We start from the raw sequence: 18970 nt of genomic DNA, 5'->3' as shown, positions 1-18970 counted from the left end.
AGGGACTTGCCCACCTCAGTGCTTCATGTCTGGCAAGAAACTGCCAGCCCTGGGTTTCTTCTCTTAGTATTTCTCATTCTAAGTGAAAGGAGTGGTATTTCTGACCTTGACAGGAAGAACCAACCACAAGAATCTGGGGTTGGAATCCAGGTTGGAATTTAGCATTATCAGTGCCCTGACAAGGAGTGATCTTGGAGAGACATCTTCAGGACCTCTAGACCAGCAGAAGCCCTCACCCAACAGTCATGTTGTATATGAACTTGGTCGGACAAGTATCATATAGGAACTAAGCTGTTATGATCTCTCCCCCAGAGACCAACAGGTATGAAAGAAAATATAACCCAGAGGTTTTGGGGAAGCATACTTAATTATTTATTCTTACGATATCTTTGAAGTAAATATTCCTTTGTAAAAGTTAACTAATGTTAAGTGGCTAAATGAAACTGAAGTTTTAGCAATGGGCTCATAACTGTGGGGGAAGAAGCAGAGGAAATAGGATAGACATACCCAGTAGGGGCTTGAACTGATGGTGATGGAGGAGAAATGTTTCAAAAACCCTCAGGGTGCTCCAGAACCCTGAAAGGCTGATGGAGTAGCTTGGCTCTGGGAAATAGAGCCAAAATAAAACATTATGTAAATATCTATATACATATATGATAGTAAGAGTAAGAGGAAAGTAATCTCAGAGAAATTGATAACAGAAAAATCCAGAAAGAGACTCATAGTCCCTTCTTTCAGAGAGCTCCCAGGTTATTGCACTAAGCATCACTGGTGTTCTTGGAGGGCATGTTGGGTATTCTACTGGATTCATTACCATTGGTTTTCTCCTTCCTCTCCAGGAGACATAAGCTTCAAGCAACTCTAATACATCTTCGGGGGGTGCTTATAGTCAGAATGAAATCCCAGAGTGCAATTAGGAACAACCAAATATCTAATTAATATTCACTTGGACTAGAGGGAAGAATAGAACCAAACACAGCTATGGTAGAAGGTTAGCTTCTAGAGGCATCCTAAAGGCAGAGAGATTTAAACAGGGTTTGATTAGGAAAGACAAGAAAGAATATTTTAGGTGCAAAGCAAAGACCTGTATAAAGGAAATCACCTTTTTTGGCATCATGGACCCCTTTTGAAATCTGGTGAATTGTTTGTAAATACATAAAATAAAATAAATGGGATGACAAAAAAACCAATTATCTAAAAATATGGTTATCAAAATATTTTAAAAGAAAGTTCACAAACTCCCAGATGAATAATCCCTTACTTCTAGGAAGGGACCTTTTTTGCAGTAAGAGTTCCAAGCTACTTCTGAGTCTTCATCATCAGAGGCTACTGAAACCAATTTATAGGTCTCTATTCTGCAAGGGAAAGAGGTGTGTGCTGGTCCAGGCATTACGGGAATGCCAGCCCAGCCCATTGTGATACACTGGGAAGGAATGAAGCTGGTTAGTAGCCTGAAACCTTGGGACAGGTTGTGAAGTTCTATGCAGTTCACTTACTCTCAAAGACTTACCAAAAAACCTCTAATCTCTCCACTCCTATCCCATTTACACATCTGAGAACAGACACTAACTTCAACATGTTATGGTCCAGCTTGAAATTTCAGTATTTCCATATTGTATTAAAATCAGACTGCTCGACTTTCCCTTCCTTCTCCATATTCCTCACCATCTCACCATCTTCTTTTCAATCCCTGTCTTCCCTTGGACTCAGGACCCCAATCAACTCAAGGCCACATAGTGTAGTAATAAATAGAAGACTTTACATGAAGTCTGGAAGACTTTGACTAAAATCCTGTCTTTAATCCATAATAGCTAGCTGGTCATGGGCAAGTCCTTAAATCTCTCAATAACTTCATATACTCTCTAAGATTAAGTTGCACAGGTAAAGGAGTTTCCATACTCTGAGAAACAAATATTCTCAAAAATTTAAATAGGTTTGTGTTCTCGTGAGCATGAAAGTAACCTCCAAACAATGCAGATCAGAACTTATCCATTACTGTCCATCTAGTACACATCTATTCATTAACCACAGGGAATCCACCCAATATGCCAAAAAGTTTCTTTCTGCTTCCCCTACATCACAGAGGTAGTAGAGGAGCTCTCTCTGTCTGCTTGCCTGTCATCCCTCATTCTTGCTGTGTGACCAAACAGCCTTCTCTGTCCATCACACACATCTCTTTGAAGATTTCATTTATGCCTGTTGTGCTTAAAGATTTCTTATGGCTTAGATGTGGTAGCTTTCTTGCGCCCATCTATCATTCACCTTTTCCATTTTCCTCTGTGATATTTATACATAATTATTTATATTCTATGTCTCATTTCCACAGGACAACATCAGTAGCCTCTTAGAGAAAGAAGAGAGGCTGAAATTTCTCTGTCCAAAATGTTCTTTAGTCAAATATAACAAGCATCTTTCCAAAAATCTCATTTGGATATCTGAGTATTTTGCAAAAACTTTTTCTTTGTCCTTTCTATCAAATGACCCTGAATATAGGTTATAGCCTAAAATGAAATCTCTTTGAAAGGAGGGTAGATAGATAAATATTAATATATGCATATCCATATACATAGGTATGTCATTTTTAAATGGAGCCAAGATACCATCTAAAAATGTATTATTGAATGAATAAGTGAAAGAAATGATTATGCTCCTACCAAACATTGTGATAAAAATACAAGAGTTAAGTTAGTCCCTTCCTTCAAGAAGTTTATATTGTAATAGGAATGATAACACAGGACATCAGTAAACAGGTAAGGATATTTTAATCTGGAAATTTACAAGGATAATAAATGGAGTCATAGATGAGAAGATGAACACATTCTTTCCAAGATTAGTGACAAAATTGGTTTGATTATGGCTCAGAACCTGGAAAGGGGGAGGAGGTAAAGGACAAGGATTAAAGGCAGGTAGTAGGAATTTGTCCAGATAGTGAAATGAAGTATGCTAGAGGATAGAACTTGAGAAACTGAAGCAAGTATCAATCAGGAGAGCCCAAGGACAGGCGCTCCTGGCACCAAAAGGTTAAATCTTGAAGGCTTTGCTTCTGATGGCTTACAAAGAGATGGCACAGAGTCATGAATCTTAAAAGATTTTATCTGCTTTTAAACATTCCCTGGTTTGAATCCTACCTAAAGCACTTACTATAAACTGTATGCAAGTTATTTTGTGTCTCTAAGATGCAGTTTCCTTATTTGTGATATGAATATAATAATATTTATACTATATTTGATGAGGTTAGTATAAAAGGAGCTTGATAAATCTTACAGAATATAGATGTCATGATTAGCTCTTTATCTAATGGTCAACACACCATCTCTCTTCACCCAGCCCCTAAAGTTACCCCACAAGTGGGAGTGTATAAAATATAATTCTGTGAGGATGAGAATGTATGCATTCTGTCAGTATTCTGTGATGGAGTATATGGTGCAGAGTTGGAGTCAAAGTAGGAGGAGACAAGTGTGATTAGCCATATATGGGAAATGGTCCAACTCTTCAACATAAGAATTGAGTCATCTCTTTAGCTAGTCTTACATTGTATGAGTGAGCATATGTCCACACTATGGAAGAATAATTATTAAATTCATGAATCAAGGGTTCTGATTAAACGTCCTTTAAAAAGGATTATTGCAGTTTAGTTTAAGCCCCTGTGCCTAGATTGTGAACAATTCATTAAAATGTTGATTCAGCCTGCACTCTTATTCCAAAATACAAGATGCATAAAAGTCAAGCCAATTTGTCAGCATCAAATGTGCAATATCCTTACTGGTGAGTTATAATAGCTTCAATAATATAGAATATTTGCTTTAAAAGATTCAACTTAGGGGCAGCTAGGTGGCGCAGTAGATAGAGTATCCATCTTGGAGTCATGAGGACTTGAGTTCAAAAATGACCTCAGCTATTTACTAGTTGGGCAAGTCACTTAACCTGAATTGCCTCAAAAAAGAAAAAAAGTCAACATCAGACCCTAATGGTAAGATAAAAAATAGCAATTATGTCCATTATCTACCCATACCCCTCCCCAATAGGGTTAACTATAGATAATTGTAGAGATGGGATGACTCCTGATTGGGTAGATATGTTACATCTTGGGGTATAGGTTAGACTAGATGGCTACAGAGGCCCCTTTTTGTCAATTCTATAAGTCTACAAAAATGTCCAAGACAGACAACTCAACAATCAGGCTGTGAAATTATGTAATTTATTGAAGTTTAGTACCTTCACCATGCAAGGGAGAAACCGAGGGCATTGTGGACACAGGGAGATGGCTAAGAAGACTGGAAAAGAAGTGGGAGTACCCATGATATCTACAGCAATTGGTAAAGATCTTATCCACTCAATACACTAGCCCACACCCCAGAGTGACTATGAGAATATTATGCTTCTAGAAATCAGGACAAGTCACCTCCCACCACAAAAGATGCTAAAAATTCCTGAAATGGGCCATTAACTCCCAAATATAAGGAAAATTCAGAAGGAGGAAGGACAGACTGTGAGGGCCCAGTATCAGTTCTAGGCTATAGCACTGGCACAGGCTAGAGGTAAAAGATTATCATTGCCTAGATTCCTTCAGAGATATCTCTTTTCTTGGTTTTGGGTTGGCCACATTTTCCAGCTTTCAAGTTGTATTGAGTAGTCTGGCTAAAACTGATTATGGGGGGAAGTTCTGGGAGCTGGAGTTCAGTGCTGCCTAAGGGACTTGGGCAGGGAGGAAATCCATTCCTTGGGGATGTGGATAGGAAGGTCAAGGATATTTTGTTGGAGTTAAAGATGATACTGGGCAGAGAAGGAGTGAAATAAAGGTAGGCGATAAGATCAGGCCAGTTGTGGTGCAAGATTGTTGTTCCCAGTTGTGAGATTACTTGAAGCGCTGGCTGGAACTCTGGGACACATTTTTGCTGGAACTGCCTCTGCTTCCAGAGTTGTAGCCTCCACTTACAGAGGTCTGGATGCCGCCTACATTACTACCAGCACTGCTTCGGCTCCCAGAATTGTATCCTCCACTTCCACAGCTCTGGACGCCACCTAAGTTGCTCCCAGCACCTCCTCGGCTCCCAGAAACACTCCCTTGGCTCCCAGAAGCACTTCCTCCACTAGTGACATAGCTGCCACTGCTGGTACCACCAAAACTTCCACTTCCTCCTCCAAAGCTGCTTCGGCTTCCACTGAGACCACCACCGATGTTACTGCTGGTAACGTTGCTGACCATAGCTGGAGGAACAAATGCACACCCAAGTAAACCAAAGGATTAAATAGTTTGAAATTCTGTATTCAAATCCTAACTCTACCCTTACTGTCAATGTTACATGAACAGAATCAGAATTCAGCTTTTCTTCTTTTCCTTCTCCGAAAGAGTTGTAAAGATAAAGGGAGATGACACATGGGAAGGGATTACGAAAGGTCAATTGACAGAGATGTCTTAGGAAGCCATCTCTGAAATTCTCCAAGAAAAGCCAGGATGATGTCCTTATCAGAAAGAGCTTAAAAATACTTCTCCCCCAGATATAAAGAATCTTAGATGTAGAGTTGGAAGGGAACTCAGAAGCCAATTAGTCCAATTTTCTCAATTTACATTTACAGTTAAAACTACTAATTCTGTATTTCCTGCCATCTTATTTTTTCCTTTTCCCCTTTTCCTCTTTCCTTTTTCCCTTTTCCCTCATCCCCAGTATTTTACTTATGAGCAGTACTTGTAGTCAAGATCACAATAAATATCAGAAAGGATATTTGAACCCAGGTCTCCTGATTCAAAACAGTGCCCTTCCCATTAACTATATTATATGATCTCTGAAGTTCTTTCCTATTCTCGAGGAGTTTCTGATTATATGATAAGATTCATTTCTGATAGGCTTTCCTAAGTTTCCTCAAGTACGTAACTTGTCTCCTGTTTAGCATTTGACAAAAGGCATTAGTACTTAGAATGCCAGGATATCATTAAGAATTCTAGAAACTAGTCACCAGTGAGAAATGATTCTTAGAACAAAACTGCCTCCAAAACAGTACAGGAATTCCCAATAATATAAGTTGGATCCTCAACAAAGAAACTGAAGTAAACACAATTTTGATTGCCTGAAAGAAATGGACTGGGGGTAGGGGGACTGGTAAGATAACCTGAATTAGTAGGAATCATTTTTCTCTTTAACCTCCCCCGTCCAGTCAGAGGAAAGACTCTATAAGAAGTACTTACAGATGCTCACAGCACTCTGGCACTCTCCTGACATTCTAGGAAAGAAACAGAAGAAAGAAAAGGTTATTCCCACAATTCCCACAATACCAAGCACACTAGGGGAACAGAGAATTGAAAAGACACCCAATATTATCTCCTCACAACAATCACCTAAGGGAACTAATATTATCCCAATTTTAAAGATGAGGAGACAGAGGCTCAGAGGTTAAGTAACTTGTTCAGGATCTCACAGGTGGTAACTATCTGGGGCAAAATAATAACCCTGTGAGGTCAGCCATGCAAGTAATAAGGTTCAGAGACAAGATTCCAACCAGATTTCTCCTCAATTCCAAGAACTTTGCTCTTGCTGCTTAACAGGGACATCTAGAAAAGAGTACTGGGCTTGGAGTCAGGAAGACCTATGTTTAAATTCTTTTTTTTTAATAGCTTTTTATTTACAAGTTATATGTGTGGGTAATTTTATAGCATTGACAATTGCCAAACCTTTTGTTCCAATTTTTCCCCTCTGTGTTTAAATTCTGCTTCAGATACTTACACTGGCTGTGTGACCTTGAATACTTAAATCACTTCACCTCTGTTTACCTCAGTTTCCTCATCTAAAGATGAGGATAATAATACACCTACCTTCCATGGTTGTGGTGAGGATCAAATGAAATGACATATGTACAGTGCTTCAGAAATCTTAAAGCACTTTATAAATGCAAGCTATTATATATAGTATGATACCTATATATGTGTATATACATACATTTATGAATCTCACTAATAATCAAATATACATAGTATAAATTTAGCTATTATTATTATCATAATATATGGGATGATGTGCTGTGATCCTGATAAGATGTTTTGACATGACATGACATGATCTGATATGATATATTGGTCAGCTAGGTGACACAGTGAATAGAATGACAAGCCTGGTCAGGAATGCCTGAGTTCAAATCTGATCTTTGCCACTTACTAGCTGTGTGACACTGGACAAGTTACTTAACTCTGTTTGCCTCAGTTTCCTTATCTGTAATGAGCTGGAGAAGGAAATGGCAAACCATCTCAGTATCTTTGTTATGGAAACTCTAAACAACATGTATGTATGTGTGTATACACATAAATATATGTACACACACATTTATATAGCACTTGCTATGTGGCAAGCACTATGCACTTTATAGTTTTTCTCTATATTGCCTAGAAGAATATTTTCATCTTTTTGTTTCTGTGTTTATGTCCTGTCTCCCTCATTAAACTAGAAATTCTAGCAAATTCCAGTCTCAAAGTTTGTCCTTCTGGGTCCACACCTGCACTCCTCGCCCTCCAACAACTTCCTGTAAGTGGCAATCTCAACATCCAAGGCCAATTTCACATTCATCAGTTCCTGGTATTCTCGCAGGAGGTGGGTCAGGTCATCCTTGGCTTTCTGCAGGGCATTCTGCAGTCCCTGGAGCTTGGCCTGGGCATCCTTAAGGGCCATCTCCCCACGCTGCTCAGCTTCAGCTATGGCTGTCTGCAGGTTGGCATTCTGAGGGAGAGAGGGAGAGTAGGAAAATGGTTAATGAAGTTAAAAGGATGAGTTTCAGTCTCTCTTAGAAGTGTATTTGTTTTCCTTCCCATATACCTCTCTCCCTTAAGGGAAAAAACTCAATGGCACAAAATGTGGAGACATATAGGAGCTATCAAAATTCATGGGTAGTCAGGAAATCAAGTTTCTTCCATAGGGCTAGAAAACTCCAGGCTGATAAATATTTGTTTGGCTTTATTTGCTGGAATTACATCTCTGTGAAGTGTCATCCCTCATGAGAGCTAAACAAAAAGTTATAGATCTGAACTGTGCCCAAAACAAGTTCTCCTAAAGAATTGAGTATAATATCTTATGGGATGTTCTAAATTGTGGAAGCTTTAAATCTTTTAAATGGTGAATTGTTCTCTTGGCTATTTGCCATAAAGGGGAGATTAATCCCAGGGATTTTTCCAGTGTCCTTGTAGCAGAATGACTCTACCTTCTCATTACACCAGAAAGAACATCTAGGTCAAAAGCTTCCCATCAATTGGGAAATGTATGAATGTAATGGAATGCTATTATGCCATAAGAAATGTTGAATGGTAGCATGTATTGGTCAACCTGCCATCTGGGAGAGTGGGGAGGGGAAAAGAGGGGAAAAATTGGAACAAAAGGTTTTGCAATTGTCAACGCTGAAAAAATTATCCATGCATAAATCTTGTAAATAAAAAGCTATAATAAAAAAATTGCAAAAAAAAAAAAAAAAGAAGAAGAAATGTTGAATAGGAGGATTTCAGAAAAAAATTGGAGAGACTCTCATAAACTGATGCTGAGTGAAGTGAGCAGAACCAGAAGAATATTGTACAAAGTAGTGGCAACAAAGTGCAATAACCAGCTATGTTTGACTTAGCTCTTCTCAGCAATACAATGATCCAAGACAACTTGAAGACTCATGATGCAAAATGCTATTGTCATCTAGAGAAATAACTATAGAGTCTGAATGCAGATCAAAGCATACTGTTTTCATTTGTTATTTTTTGTTTGTTTTTCATGGTTTTTCCCTTTTGTTCTTTTTTGTCCTGTTTGTTCTATTTTTTTTCACAATATGCTTAATGTGGAAATATACATGATTGTACATGCATAAGCTATATCATCTTGAGAAGGGGAAAGGGAAGGGAAAAAATTTGAAAGTCAAAATCTTATAAAAATGAATGTTGAAAACTATCTTTACATGTAATTGGAAAAAAGTAAAATACTATTTACAAAAAAAATTTTAAAAACCTTTCAGAGTCTATAGTATCTCATATCACAAGGAGAAAAAGTTAAAATTGAGGCAGAAATAGCCAATTTGCTTCTCCCTTCCTCTCAAAAAGCTTGAGTATTTCTTCTGTTAATCTGACCCCAGTGTCTTCAGAAAAATGGAGGAGTCTCGAGTCCAGTTCCTGCTATGCATAGCTTGTATATATCCTACCTGTTTCTTGACATTCTCAATCTCAGCCCGCAATCTTTGGATTGTCCTGTTGATTTCCATAATCATACTCTTGGTGGTCTTCAGGTCATCACCATACCTGCCAGCTGTGGTCTGCAGTTCTCCCAACTGGCATATAAATCAAGATGATTGTGTTAAGGTTGTCATTCTGACAGCTGAATGCTAGACATAATTCTCCATGGGGGAAAGGAAGGGGAGAGATGGACTAAAGGAAAATTTACCTTGGTCTGGTATGCAGACTCAGCCTCTGCTTTGCTCTTCTGGGTGATCTCCTCATATTGAGCCTTGACCTCAGCAATGATGCCATCCAGGTCAAGGCAGCGATTATTATCCATGGAGAGAATTACAGAGGTGTCACTGACATGACTTTCCATCTGGGACAGCTCCTGCAGAATGGAAATGGTCACTCACTCACCTCCAGACAACAAGAATTTAGGGAATAGAAAGATCCAGTGATGAAACAGGAAAAAATACCCCAAAAACCATGACAAGAATGAGGAAGGCAGTTCAATGGTCTTGCGATGGAGAGAGCCATCTGCACCCAGAGAGAATGTTCTCATTTTTTTCTCCTTTTTGAGCTGATTTTTCTTGTGCAACATGATAATCGTAGAAATATATATAGAAGAATTGCACATTTAACGTATATTATATTACTTGCTATCTAGGGTAGAGGATAGTGGGAAGAGAGGAAGAAAAAAATTGGAACACAAGGTTTTGCAAGGATGAATGTTGAAAACTCTATACATATGTTTTTTTTTTAAATAAAAAGCTTTAAAAAAAAAAAAAAAAAAGAATGAGGCAGACAGGGGAAAGTGGGAATTTGATTTCAGCCTAAAGGAAACTAGCCTACAAACTAAAGAAATCTGGAAAACTGTCAAGGATGTCTTTACTTCAAATAAAGAAATCACTCATTGAATCTCAAGTAAAGACAGGGAATCAGACTTGGGATCCAATGGAAATCAGGCAGCAGGACCAAGAGAAATGGAATCTTTTTTTTCCTTCATCCCCAGGATCCTCTGTGTGTGGATGTGGATAGAAGGCTGAGACCTTTGGTAGTGTAGGCTGGGGAAGGACTTGGAGAGTAAATGCCAGAGTGAAGATGAAAAGGAAGGAAAAGAGCATTTGAGAAAAGAGACCAGTCAAATTTGGAAGATAGGAGAGAGCAGCTAAGCAGTCTTTTTGTGAGACTGATATTATTTAAACGTCATTGGTCATATATGATGGCCACATTCTAGCATGGTCAGAGTATCTTTGCCCTCTCCATGGTACTGATGGGTAACAGACTTTAGGTGTTTGAGGGGAGGTATACAGAACAGTTGGGACAGATACAGGAAGGGTATTTACCATCTCATAAAGAGCTCTCAGGAAGTTGAGCTCATCTGTCAAGCTGTCTGCACGGGCCTGCAATTCAACCTTACTCATATAACCAGCATCCACATCCTGGGGAAAGAACAGGAGCACAAAGATTTACCCCCCTTCCAGACTCAGAGCTTCCCCTCTCAATGAGTCTTTTTTTTGTTTTAATGAATACCAAAATAAATTTCATATGGAGCCATATCCATATGGCAGTTATTATTATTTGATGTATAACCCCATTAAATTATTCCATTCATAACAAAACCTTTCTTTAGCATTTAAAAATCTCCTTTGCTCACAACATTGTGAAGTAAATGGTATAAGTACCAGTCCCATTAAATGATAAGGCATCTGAAACTCAAAGAAGGATCATGAATTTTCCATAGTATCAGCTAGTTAATAACAGATCTGGGACTAGAATCCAAGTCTTCTGATTCCAAATCTGGCTTTCTTTTTGCTTCCCCAAGGCCTGAACATCACTAATTTTTTTTCTTTAAATGCCTCTGATTGATCTAATCTTACACATGACATGGGCTCTAATAGACAAGCAAAGATAATCTTCCATTTCTAAGTCCAGGTTAATTGACAAAAGTTCATTCAATAGTCATACTTTTCGATTTTAAACCAGTATGTTATGTTCAATTTGGAGGCATGGGGTTGGGGGAAGGGTATATGTGGTCCTCTAACCATTTCACAATACTACCTCTTCCCAATATCCACCTCAATTTCTTCATCTGCAAAATGGAAATAATACTTATACAACATACTTCACAGAATTGTTGAAATGAAAGTGCCTTGAAAACCTTAAAAGCACTAATCAAAGTGTCTGTGGCCCCTTTTCAGGAACTTTAAATGTACTTAATACATTTATAAACTTGAATTCAAATCTATATAGAGATTTATATAGCTTACTAGCTATATAACCTTAAGCAAGTCACTCAAATCTGCCTCAGTTTGCTCAACTATAAAAAGAGATAAGAATAGCACCCTCCTGACAGGATTATTACATGAATTAAATAGGATATTTGTAAAGTGCTTAGCACAGTGCCTGGCACATAGTAGATGTTTAATAAATGCTTGTTTCCTTCCATTATCTATATGTGTTTAATGTTTTAAATCCATTCAATGCATTGTGTATGCATTCCCAATGTTTTAATGCATCTTAAATATTTATGATTTAAAATTAAATCAATTATATTAAAACAAAGATATAATTTTTCCCATTCAAGTGTCTAGGATCAGATTTAAACTCAGGAAGATAAGACTTCCTGACGTCAGGTCATTCTATACACTGCCCAATATTGATGTTGCATATATTCATTGTCAATTAGTATATCGATCTTGTTGGTAGCAATAGTAGTAATCCCATTTCTTAGAATGTCTCTTTCCCCTCATAAAGAACTCTTCCCCTCCAGAGTCCATTTATGAAAAAGTAGATAGACAAACCCTAAGGCATTGCTGATTGGGATGACAACCCTCAAAAAGAGAATTTCGATTTTAAACAGTCCTATCTCACCTTCTTGATTCCAACAAACTCATTCTCTGCAGCTGTGCGTTTGTTAATCTCATCTTCATATCTGCAGAATAAAAAGATGCACAATTAGAAAGTGACATCTCAAAAGTAAAAATAAAAAGGAGGGAGAAATTCCAAAGGTACAAGCAAAATCTCTCTCCTCTCTCTTTCTGTGTATGTGTATGTATGTGTTTGGAGGTGAGGGAGGGGGCTGGTCTCTGTCTCTCTGGATCTGTCTCTATGTCTCTCTCTGTCTCTGTTTCTATCTATCTATCTATCCATCCATTTATCTACCTATCTTTCAGTCTTTGTCTCTCTGTCTCTGTCTCTCTGTTTAAATATATGTATATATCTTTCGCTCTCTACATATATATCTGTCTCTCTCTGTGTTCCTCTCTATGTCTCTCTGTTTCTCTGTCTGTCTGTCTCTCTCCACAAAATGGATTCCTCCATTCTTGAATTTCATCCCTCTGTTCTTCATATATGTAAGCCAAATAAAGGATAAAACTTTCTAGAGGTAGAAATCATGTGACTGAAAGCTGATAGGCATTTAAAAAATACTTTAGTTCAACCCTCTCATTTTACAGATGAGGAAACTGAGATCCAGAGAGGACAAATGAATTGCCCAAATCACAAGAGTAGTAAATATTTGAGTTAGTATTCAAATTCATATGTTCTGACTCCAAATCCCATATGCTCTACAACATTGTCTCTTAAAAACCATATGGAACTGGAGGTATTGCTATGGAAAGAAGAAAAGGTTGTGTCTGTTGAGAGCTATAATCCATTAGGAGTAATCTTATAAAAATAAACTCAGCCATTCTTAAGGAACCAGGTGGCTAGGCTATTCCAAGAGTTCCAAATATAATTGTCTCCCCGTTTTTTCTCTCCTCAACCTAGAATAATCATCAGAAATCTCCCCTCACTTTGTGGTATCACTCTACCCTGCATCAAAGAATCAAAGGATCTCCAAAGTCATCTAATCCTATTCATACCTGAGCAGGAATCCACTTTATAAGTTCTCCCAACAAGTATCATTTTGTAGACTTTCAGTGATGGGAAGCACTGCCTCCCAATTTGGCATGTTTCTTTAAGGGGCAGTTCTAATAGGAAGCTTTTTTAATTTCATCAAGCCTACATTTTTCCTCACTAAAGTTTCCATTTTTTGTTCCTAAATCTGTATTCTAGAGCTAAGCAAAGGCTAATTGAAATCAAATCTCTGATTAGCTGTGCTTCATTATATCAATCAATCTAAGGACATTGGCTGAAGATTCAATTAGGAGAAATGGAAAGACCAGGTTAGGACCATGCCTTGCTACCAATCTTCCAAGAGGGATTTGGAACACTCACTTTTTTCTGAAGTCTTCCACCAGTTCTTGCATGTTCCTCAGCTCTCCATCCAGTTTCCCACGCTCTCCCTGAAGCCCATCCAGCATCCTCCGAAGGTTGTTGATATACCTCTCAAAAAGGGGCTCAAGATTGTTGGTACCTGTAACAGAGTTGGGACCCTGCTGCTGGAGCAGACTCCACTTGGTCTCCAAGACCTTATTCTGTTGCTCCAGGAACCGCACCTGCAGAGCATCAGGAGAGATAAAATGTAATATTGGATGGGCAGGGATTGGCCAAGATATCCCTATTTAAATCCAGTCATGACTCTAACACCAATTCAAGACTTCCAATTGGACCATTTTCTCTCTCCCTTACAATCACAAAGAAATCCAAGGTTTTCATTGCAGGAAAAGACACAACCAAAGAAAAGGTCTTTGGATTCTGAAAATTTTAATCACTGTCAATTCTATTAAGAAGTAAAAGTAAGAAAGATAACAAAATTATTCATAGTCATCCCCACATGTTTCTACTACTACATTATTATTTTCAATAATCCAGTTTCTGGATTATCCAGGGATAATCTTAAATCCAAAACTGTCTTCCTCATGACATCCATCACAGTCATTCATATCTATACATTTCTATGCCTTTGAAAAATGTTTCTCAAATTGTACTGTGAAGAAACATAAAACACCCAAAGTTTGTTAGGTTTTTTAAATGAGCCTTATGCTTTTTTGTTAATTGTACATTAAATATAATAATTTTATAAAATTTGATTCCAAGGATTCTGTCAAACTTGTAGGATTTCTTAACTGAAAAGTTTTATCATCAGAGAAAAGCTTGAGAAACACTACCTTAAGATACATTTTCACATTAGCCAACTCATAACTTAAGAAACATAAGTCTATATACAAAGAAAGATGTGAAAATACACTCCAATAATGAACAAATGCTAGTGAGATTTTGATTACTTGTAGCTCTCAGTTCACCTATTGTTACAATAAATGTTAAAAAGTTAACTGTAAAAATGTACTTGCCGATCCTTTTCTTTCTCCAGACCTCAATATATTTTCACTTCTCTTGTTTATTCCCACACTATGTCATGCAATAAGACCACAACAAGAATTTTTCTATCAGAATACATGGGGGAGGGGGAAAGGCCCAGAGTGGCTGAGCTATTTCTTCCAAATCACATAGTATGCCATAGCAGAATTAAGAAAGGAATTCAAGTTCTTTGTTTTTATGACACTGCTACCATTCTTGGAATATCCTCTCATAACCAATTACCAAAAAGGATATCACTTCTTTTGGCTCCCTCACCTTGTCAATGAATGAAGCAAACTTATTGTTGAGGGTCTTGATCTGCTCCCGCTCCTGGGTCCTCACAGCACCAATCTGAGGATCAATCTCCACATTGAGGGGCTGCAGGAGGCTCTGGTTAACAGTTACTTCCTGGATCCCACCAGGGAAGCCACCAGATGATCCAAAGCCACCAAGACCACCAAAGCCACCAGAACTACCAAAGCCACCAGAACCACCAAAGCTACCAGAACCACTAAAGCCACCAGACCCACCAAATCCACCCAGGCTACCATAGCCACCAGCACCTCCAAAACCACCAGCTCCTCTAAAACCACCTCCTATTCCCCTGCTTCCTCCAAAGCCAACTCCACAGCTGCTGCGCCCACCACCAAAACCAAAGGCTCCACTCCTGGAACTACCGGCCACATTGTAGGAGATGCTCTTGTTGCCACCCAGGTTGTAGAGACTTTTGCTGCCAAAACCACCTGCTCCACTACGGGCCCCACAAGCTCCTCCACCAGAGTGTCCTGTGCGAGCCACACAGCTTGTGCGACTGCTGCCGGAGATCACAGCAGAGCGGCCAGAGAAGCCATGGCTTCCACTGCCTGAGGTCTTGCAGACTTGTCTGTTCATGGTGACTAGGTAAAGAGCTTCTCACAGAAGAGTAGAGAAGACAATAAGATAGAGTGCTAGAAATGCCAGTGGGACCTGACATTTATATACCGATAAGAAGTGAGGCTTGGTAGAAGGAGAGGCAGACAATTAGCTGAGAGTCATAAAAGTTTTGGGTTGACTCCAAGTTAATAAGTTAGTTGTAGGTTACCAAACATGCCTCATAGATAATCCCCTGGCTCCAAATGGTTTTGCTTTCATAGCTAATCACCTCAAACTTTCTCCAGTTGACAAAAGAGATGAGTCTTTCCTCTACCAATTGAAATATTTCCTCGTGGGCCTTAGGCATGCAAGCAGTAACTGCCAGGGCAATGGCAGAGAAAGGACTGGGGTTCAACAGTAACATAACATAACAGAAAGACTATTAAGTTTAAAGTCAGGAAACATGGATTCAGATCCCAATTCTGGTATTTACATTGGGCAAATCATTTAACTTCATTTAAATGGGTCTTGGTTTCCTCATCTAAAAAATGATAGATTTGTATTTAGTGCTCTCTAAGATCACTTCCATCTCAAAATCTATGTTCTTTTACAAGAACTGAGACAATAAAACTACAGAGGTGCAGAATAGGATGACTTCTCTCAAGCATACTTGACAATGTCCTTGGATCTCAGGATAAAAAGGCTGAGGCACATTTCCAAAATATATAGAGAACTGACTCAAATTTATAAAAAAATCAAGCCATTCTCCAATTGATAAATGGTCAAAGGATATGAACAGACAATTTTCAGATGAAGAAATTGAAACTATTACCACTCACATGAAAGAGTGTTCCAAATCACTTTTGATCAGAGAAATGCAAATTAAGACAACTCTGAGATATCACTACACACCTGTCAGATTGGCTAAGATGACAGGAAAAAATAATGATGAATGTTGGAGGGGATGCAGGAAAACGGGGACACTGATGCATTGTTGGTGGAGTTGTGAACGAATCCAACCATTCTGGAGAGCAATCTGGAATTATGCCCAAAAAGTTATCAAACTGTGCATACCCTTTGATCCAGCAGTGTTTCTATTGGGCTTATACCCCAAAGAGATACTAAAAAAGGGAAGGGGACCTGTATGTGCCAAAATGTTTGTAGCAGCCCTATTTGTAGTGGCTAGAAACTGGAAAATGAATGGATGCCCATCAATTGGAGAATGGCTGGATAAATTGTGGTATATGAATGTTATGGAATATTATTGTTCTGTAAGGAATGACCAGCAGGATGAATACAGAGAGGCTTGGAGAGACCTACATGGACTGATGCTAAGTGAGATGAGCAGAACCAGGAGATCATTATACACTTCGACAACGATATTGTATGAGGATGTATTCTGATGGAAGTGGATTTCTCTGACAAAGAGACTTAACTGAGTTTCATTGGAGAAATGATGGACAGAAACAGCTACACCCAAAGAAGGAATACTGGGAAATGAATGTGAACTATTAGCATTTTTGATTTTCTTCCCGAGTTATTTTTACCTTCTGAATCCAATTCTCCCTGTGCAGCGGGAGAACTGTTCGGTTCTGCAAATATGTATTGTATCTAGGATATACTGCAACATATTTAACATATATAGGACTGCTTGCCATCTTGGGGGGGGGGGGAGGAGGGAGGGAGGGGAAAAAACGAAACATAAGTGATTGCAAGGGATAATGTCGTGTAAAAATTATCCTGGCATGGATTCTGTCAATACAAAGTTATTATTAAATAAAGTAAAATTTTAAAAAAATAAAAAAATAAAAAGGCTGAGGCAATGGCCAATGGAGAATAGATACCCCAACCAAATCAATTAGTGGCCTTCTAGTAGAGTCCCATTCCCCCCTCCAGATTGAAATTTCTGAAAATGTGAGAGACCCCTGACCACTGGAGCCTGGAATGATTTAATTCTTACCCCCTCATAGAGATATAAATCTGAGTAAACATGAAGTGGAGTTGGGCAGAATGTAGTCTGGAAGATGGAGGCAAAAAGCCAAATGAGAATCATAAACTGAGTAGAAGAGATGGGGGAGAGAGGGAGTTATTATTAGAATATAAGGAATAAGGAAGGGGAAATGATAGAAGGGAAGAAAGAGTAAAGGAGGCAGAAGACAAATAGACATTTCAACTTTGCTCTCTCAGAACTAGATTGATATAATTATAAAATAAACAAGAAAGAATTTAAGAAGAGGAATAGAATTTTGGAAAAGTCATTTGATAGACCTATGGAGAAAATTGAGTGGAAATAGAAATATCTTTTTCTCACTGTACATGGCACCTCCACAAAAAAAAATTATCATTATTAGGGCATTCACAATTCACAATTCTACCAAAAATAAAGAACAATACTATATAACTATTTGGAAAAATAGGCAAAATAGTCCTACTGAATTCCTCTTATGACACAGTTATAGTGCTGATGCCTAAAGCAAGAAGAGCAAAAAATAAAGGAAGGAAAACAATTTCCCTAATGAATATTAATGCAAAAATATCAAATACAATACTAGCAAGGTGATTATGGTACAAAGGTTATATCACAAAGATTATACATTATAACTAGGTGGGAATTATACCAGAAATGCAAAACTAGTTCAATAGTGGGAAAACTATCAGTATAATTGACCACATCAGTAACAAAACCAACAAAAATTATGTGTCTATTGCAATAAATACAGAAAAGATTTTTTAATAGCTTTTTATTTACAAGTTATATGCATGGGTAATTTTACAGTATTGACAATTGCCAAACCTTTTATTCCACTTTTTCCCCTTGTTTCCCCCATTCCCTTCCCTCAATGGCAGGTTGACCAATACATGTTAAATATGTTCAAGTATAAATTAAATACAATATAAGTATACGTCTTAACAGTTATTTTTCCGTACAGAAAGAATCAGACTTTGAAATAGTGTACTATTAGCCTGTGAAGGAAATCAAAAATGCAGGCAGACAAAAACATAGGGATTGGGAATTCTATGTAATGGTTCATAGTCATCTCCCAGAGTTCTTTTGCTGGGTGTAGCTAGTTCAGTTCATTACTGCTCTATTGGAACAGATTTGGTTCATCTCATTGTTGATGAGGGCTACGTCCATCAGAATTGATTATCACATAGTATTGTTGTTGAAGTATATATTGATCTCCTGGTCCTGCTCATTTCACTCAGCATCAGTTCATTTAAGTCTCTCCAGCCCTTTTCCATAATATTCCATAATATTCGTATACCCACAATTTATTCAGCCATTCTCCAATTGATGGGCATCCATTCAGTTTCCAGTTGCAGAAAATATTTTTAACAAAATACAACAATTATTTCTATTTAAAAATTCTTTTTTCCAGATAATGATGAATATTGGGGAGGAGGTGAGAAAACTGGGACACTAATGCATTGCTGGAGTTGTGAACATTCTGGAGGGCAATTTCCCCAAAAAGACTATCAAATTGGGCATATCCTTTGATCCAAGTGTTTCTATATATTCTATATACCAAAGAAATTATAAAGGAGGGAAAAGGACTTATATGTGCAAAATATGTTAGTAGCAACCCTTTTGTAGTAGCAAGGAACTGAACATTCAGTGGGTGCCCTCAGTTGGGAAATGGCTGAATAAGTCATGGTATATGAATGTAATGAAATATTGTTCTATAAAAAATGATGAGCAGACTG

The 18970-nt window shown here is 38.1% G+C and overlaps 1 protein-coding gene across 1 annotated transcript; it reads right to left on the bottom strand.

The window, feature by feature from the left end:
* Positions 1–4855: 4855 nt before the first annotated feature.
* LOC127538707 (keratin, type II cytoskeletal 2 oral-like) lies at positions 4856–15304 on the bottom strand. The gene is made up of 9 exons (XM_051962458.1): positions 14690–15304; positions 13391–13611; positions 12044–12104; positions 10516–10611; positions 9393–9557; positions 9154–9279; positions 7483–7703; positions 6185–6219; positions 4856–5208 (listed from the first exon to the last, which is right to left on the bottom strand). Exons 1-9 carry the CDS (start codon positions 15302–15304, stop codon positions 4856–4858), a joined length of 1893 nt encoding a protein of 630 aa, XP_051818418.1.
* Positions 15305–18970: the final 3666 nt, after the last annotated feature.

This window comes from Antechinus flavipes, chromosome 5 (assembly GCF_016432865.1).
Source record: "Antechinus flavipes isolate AdamAnt ecotype Samford, QLD, Australia chromosome 5, AdamAnt_v2, whole genome shotgun sequence".
NCBI lineage: Eukaryota > Metazoa > Chordata > Mammalia > Dasyuromorphia > Dasyuridae > Antechinus > Antechinus flavipes.
Note: the sequence above shows the minus strand (reverse complement) of the source record. Positions and strands in the feature narration are given on the sequence as shown.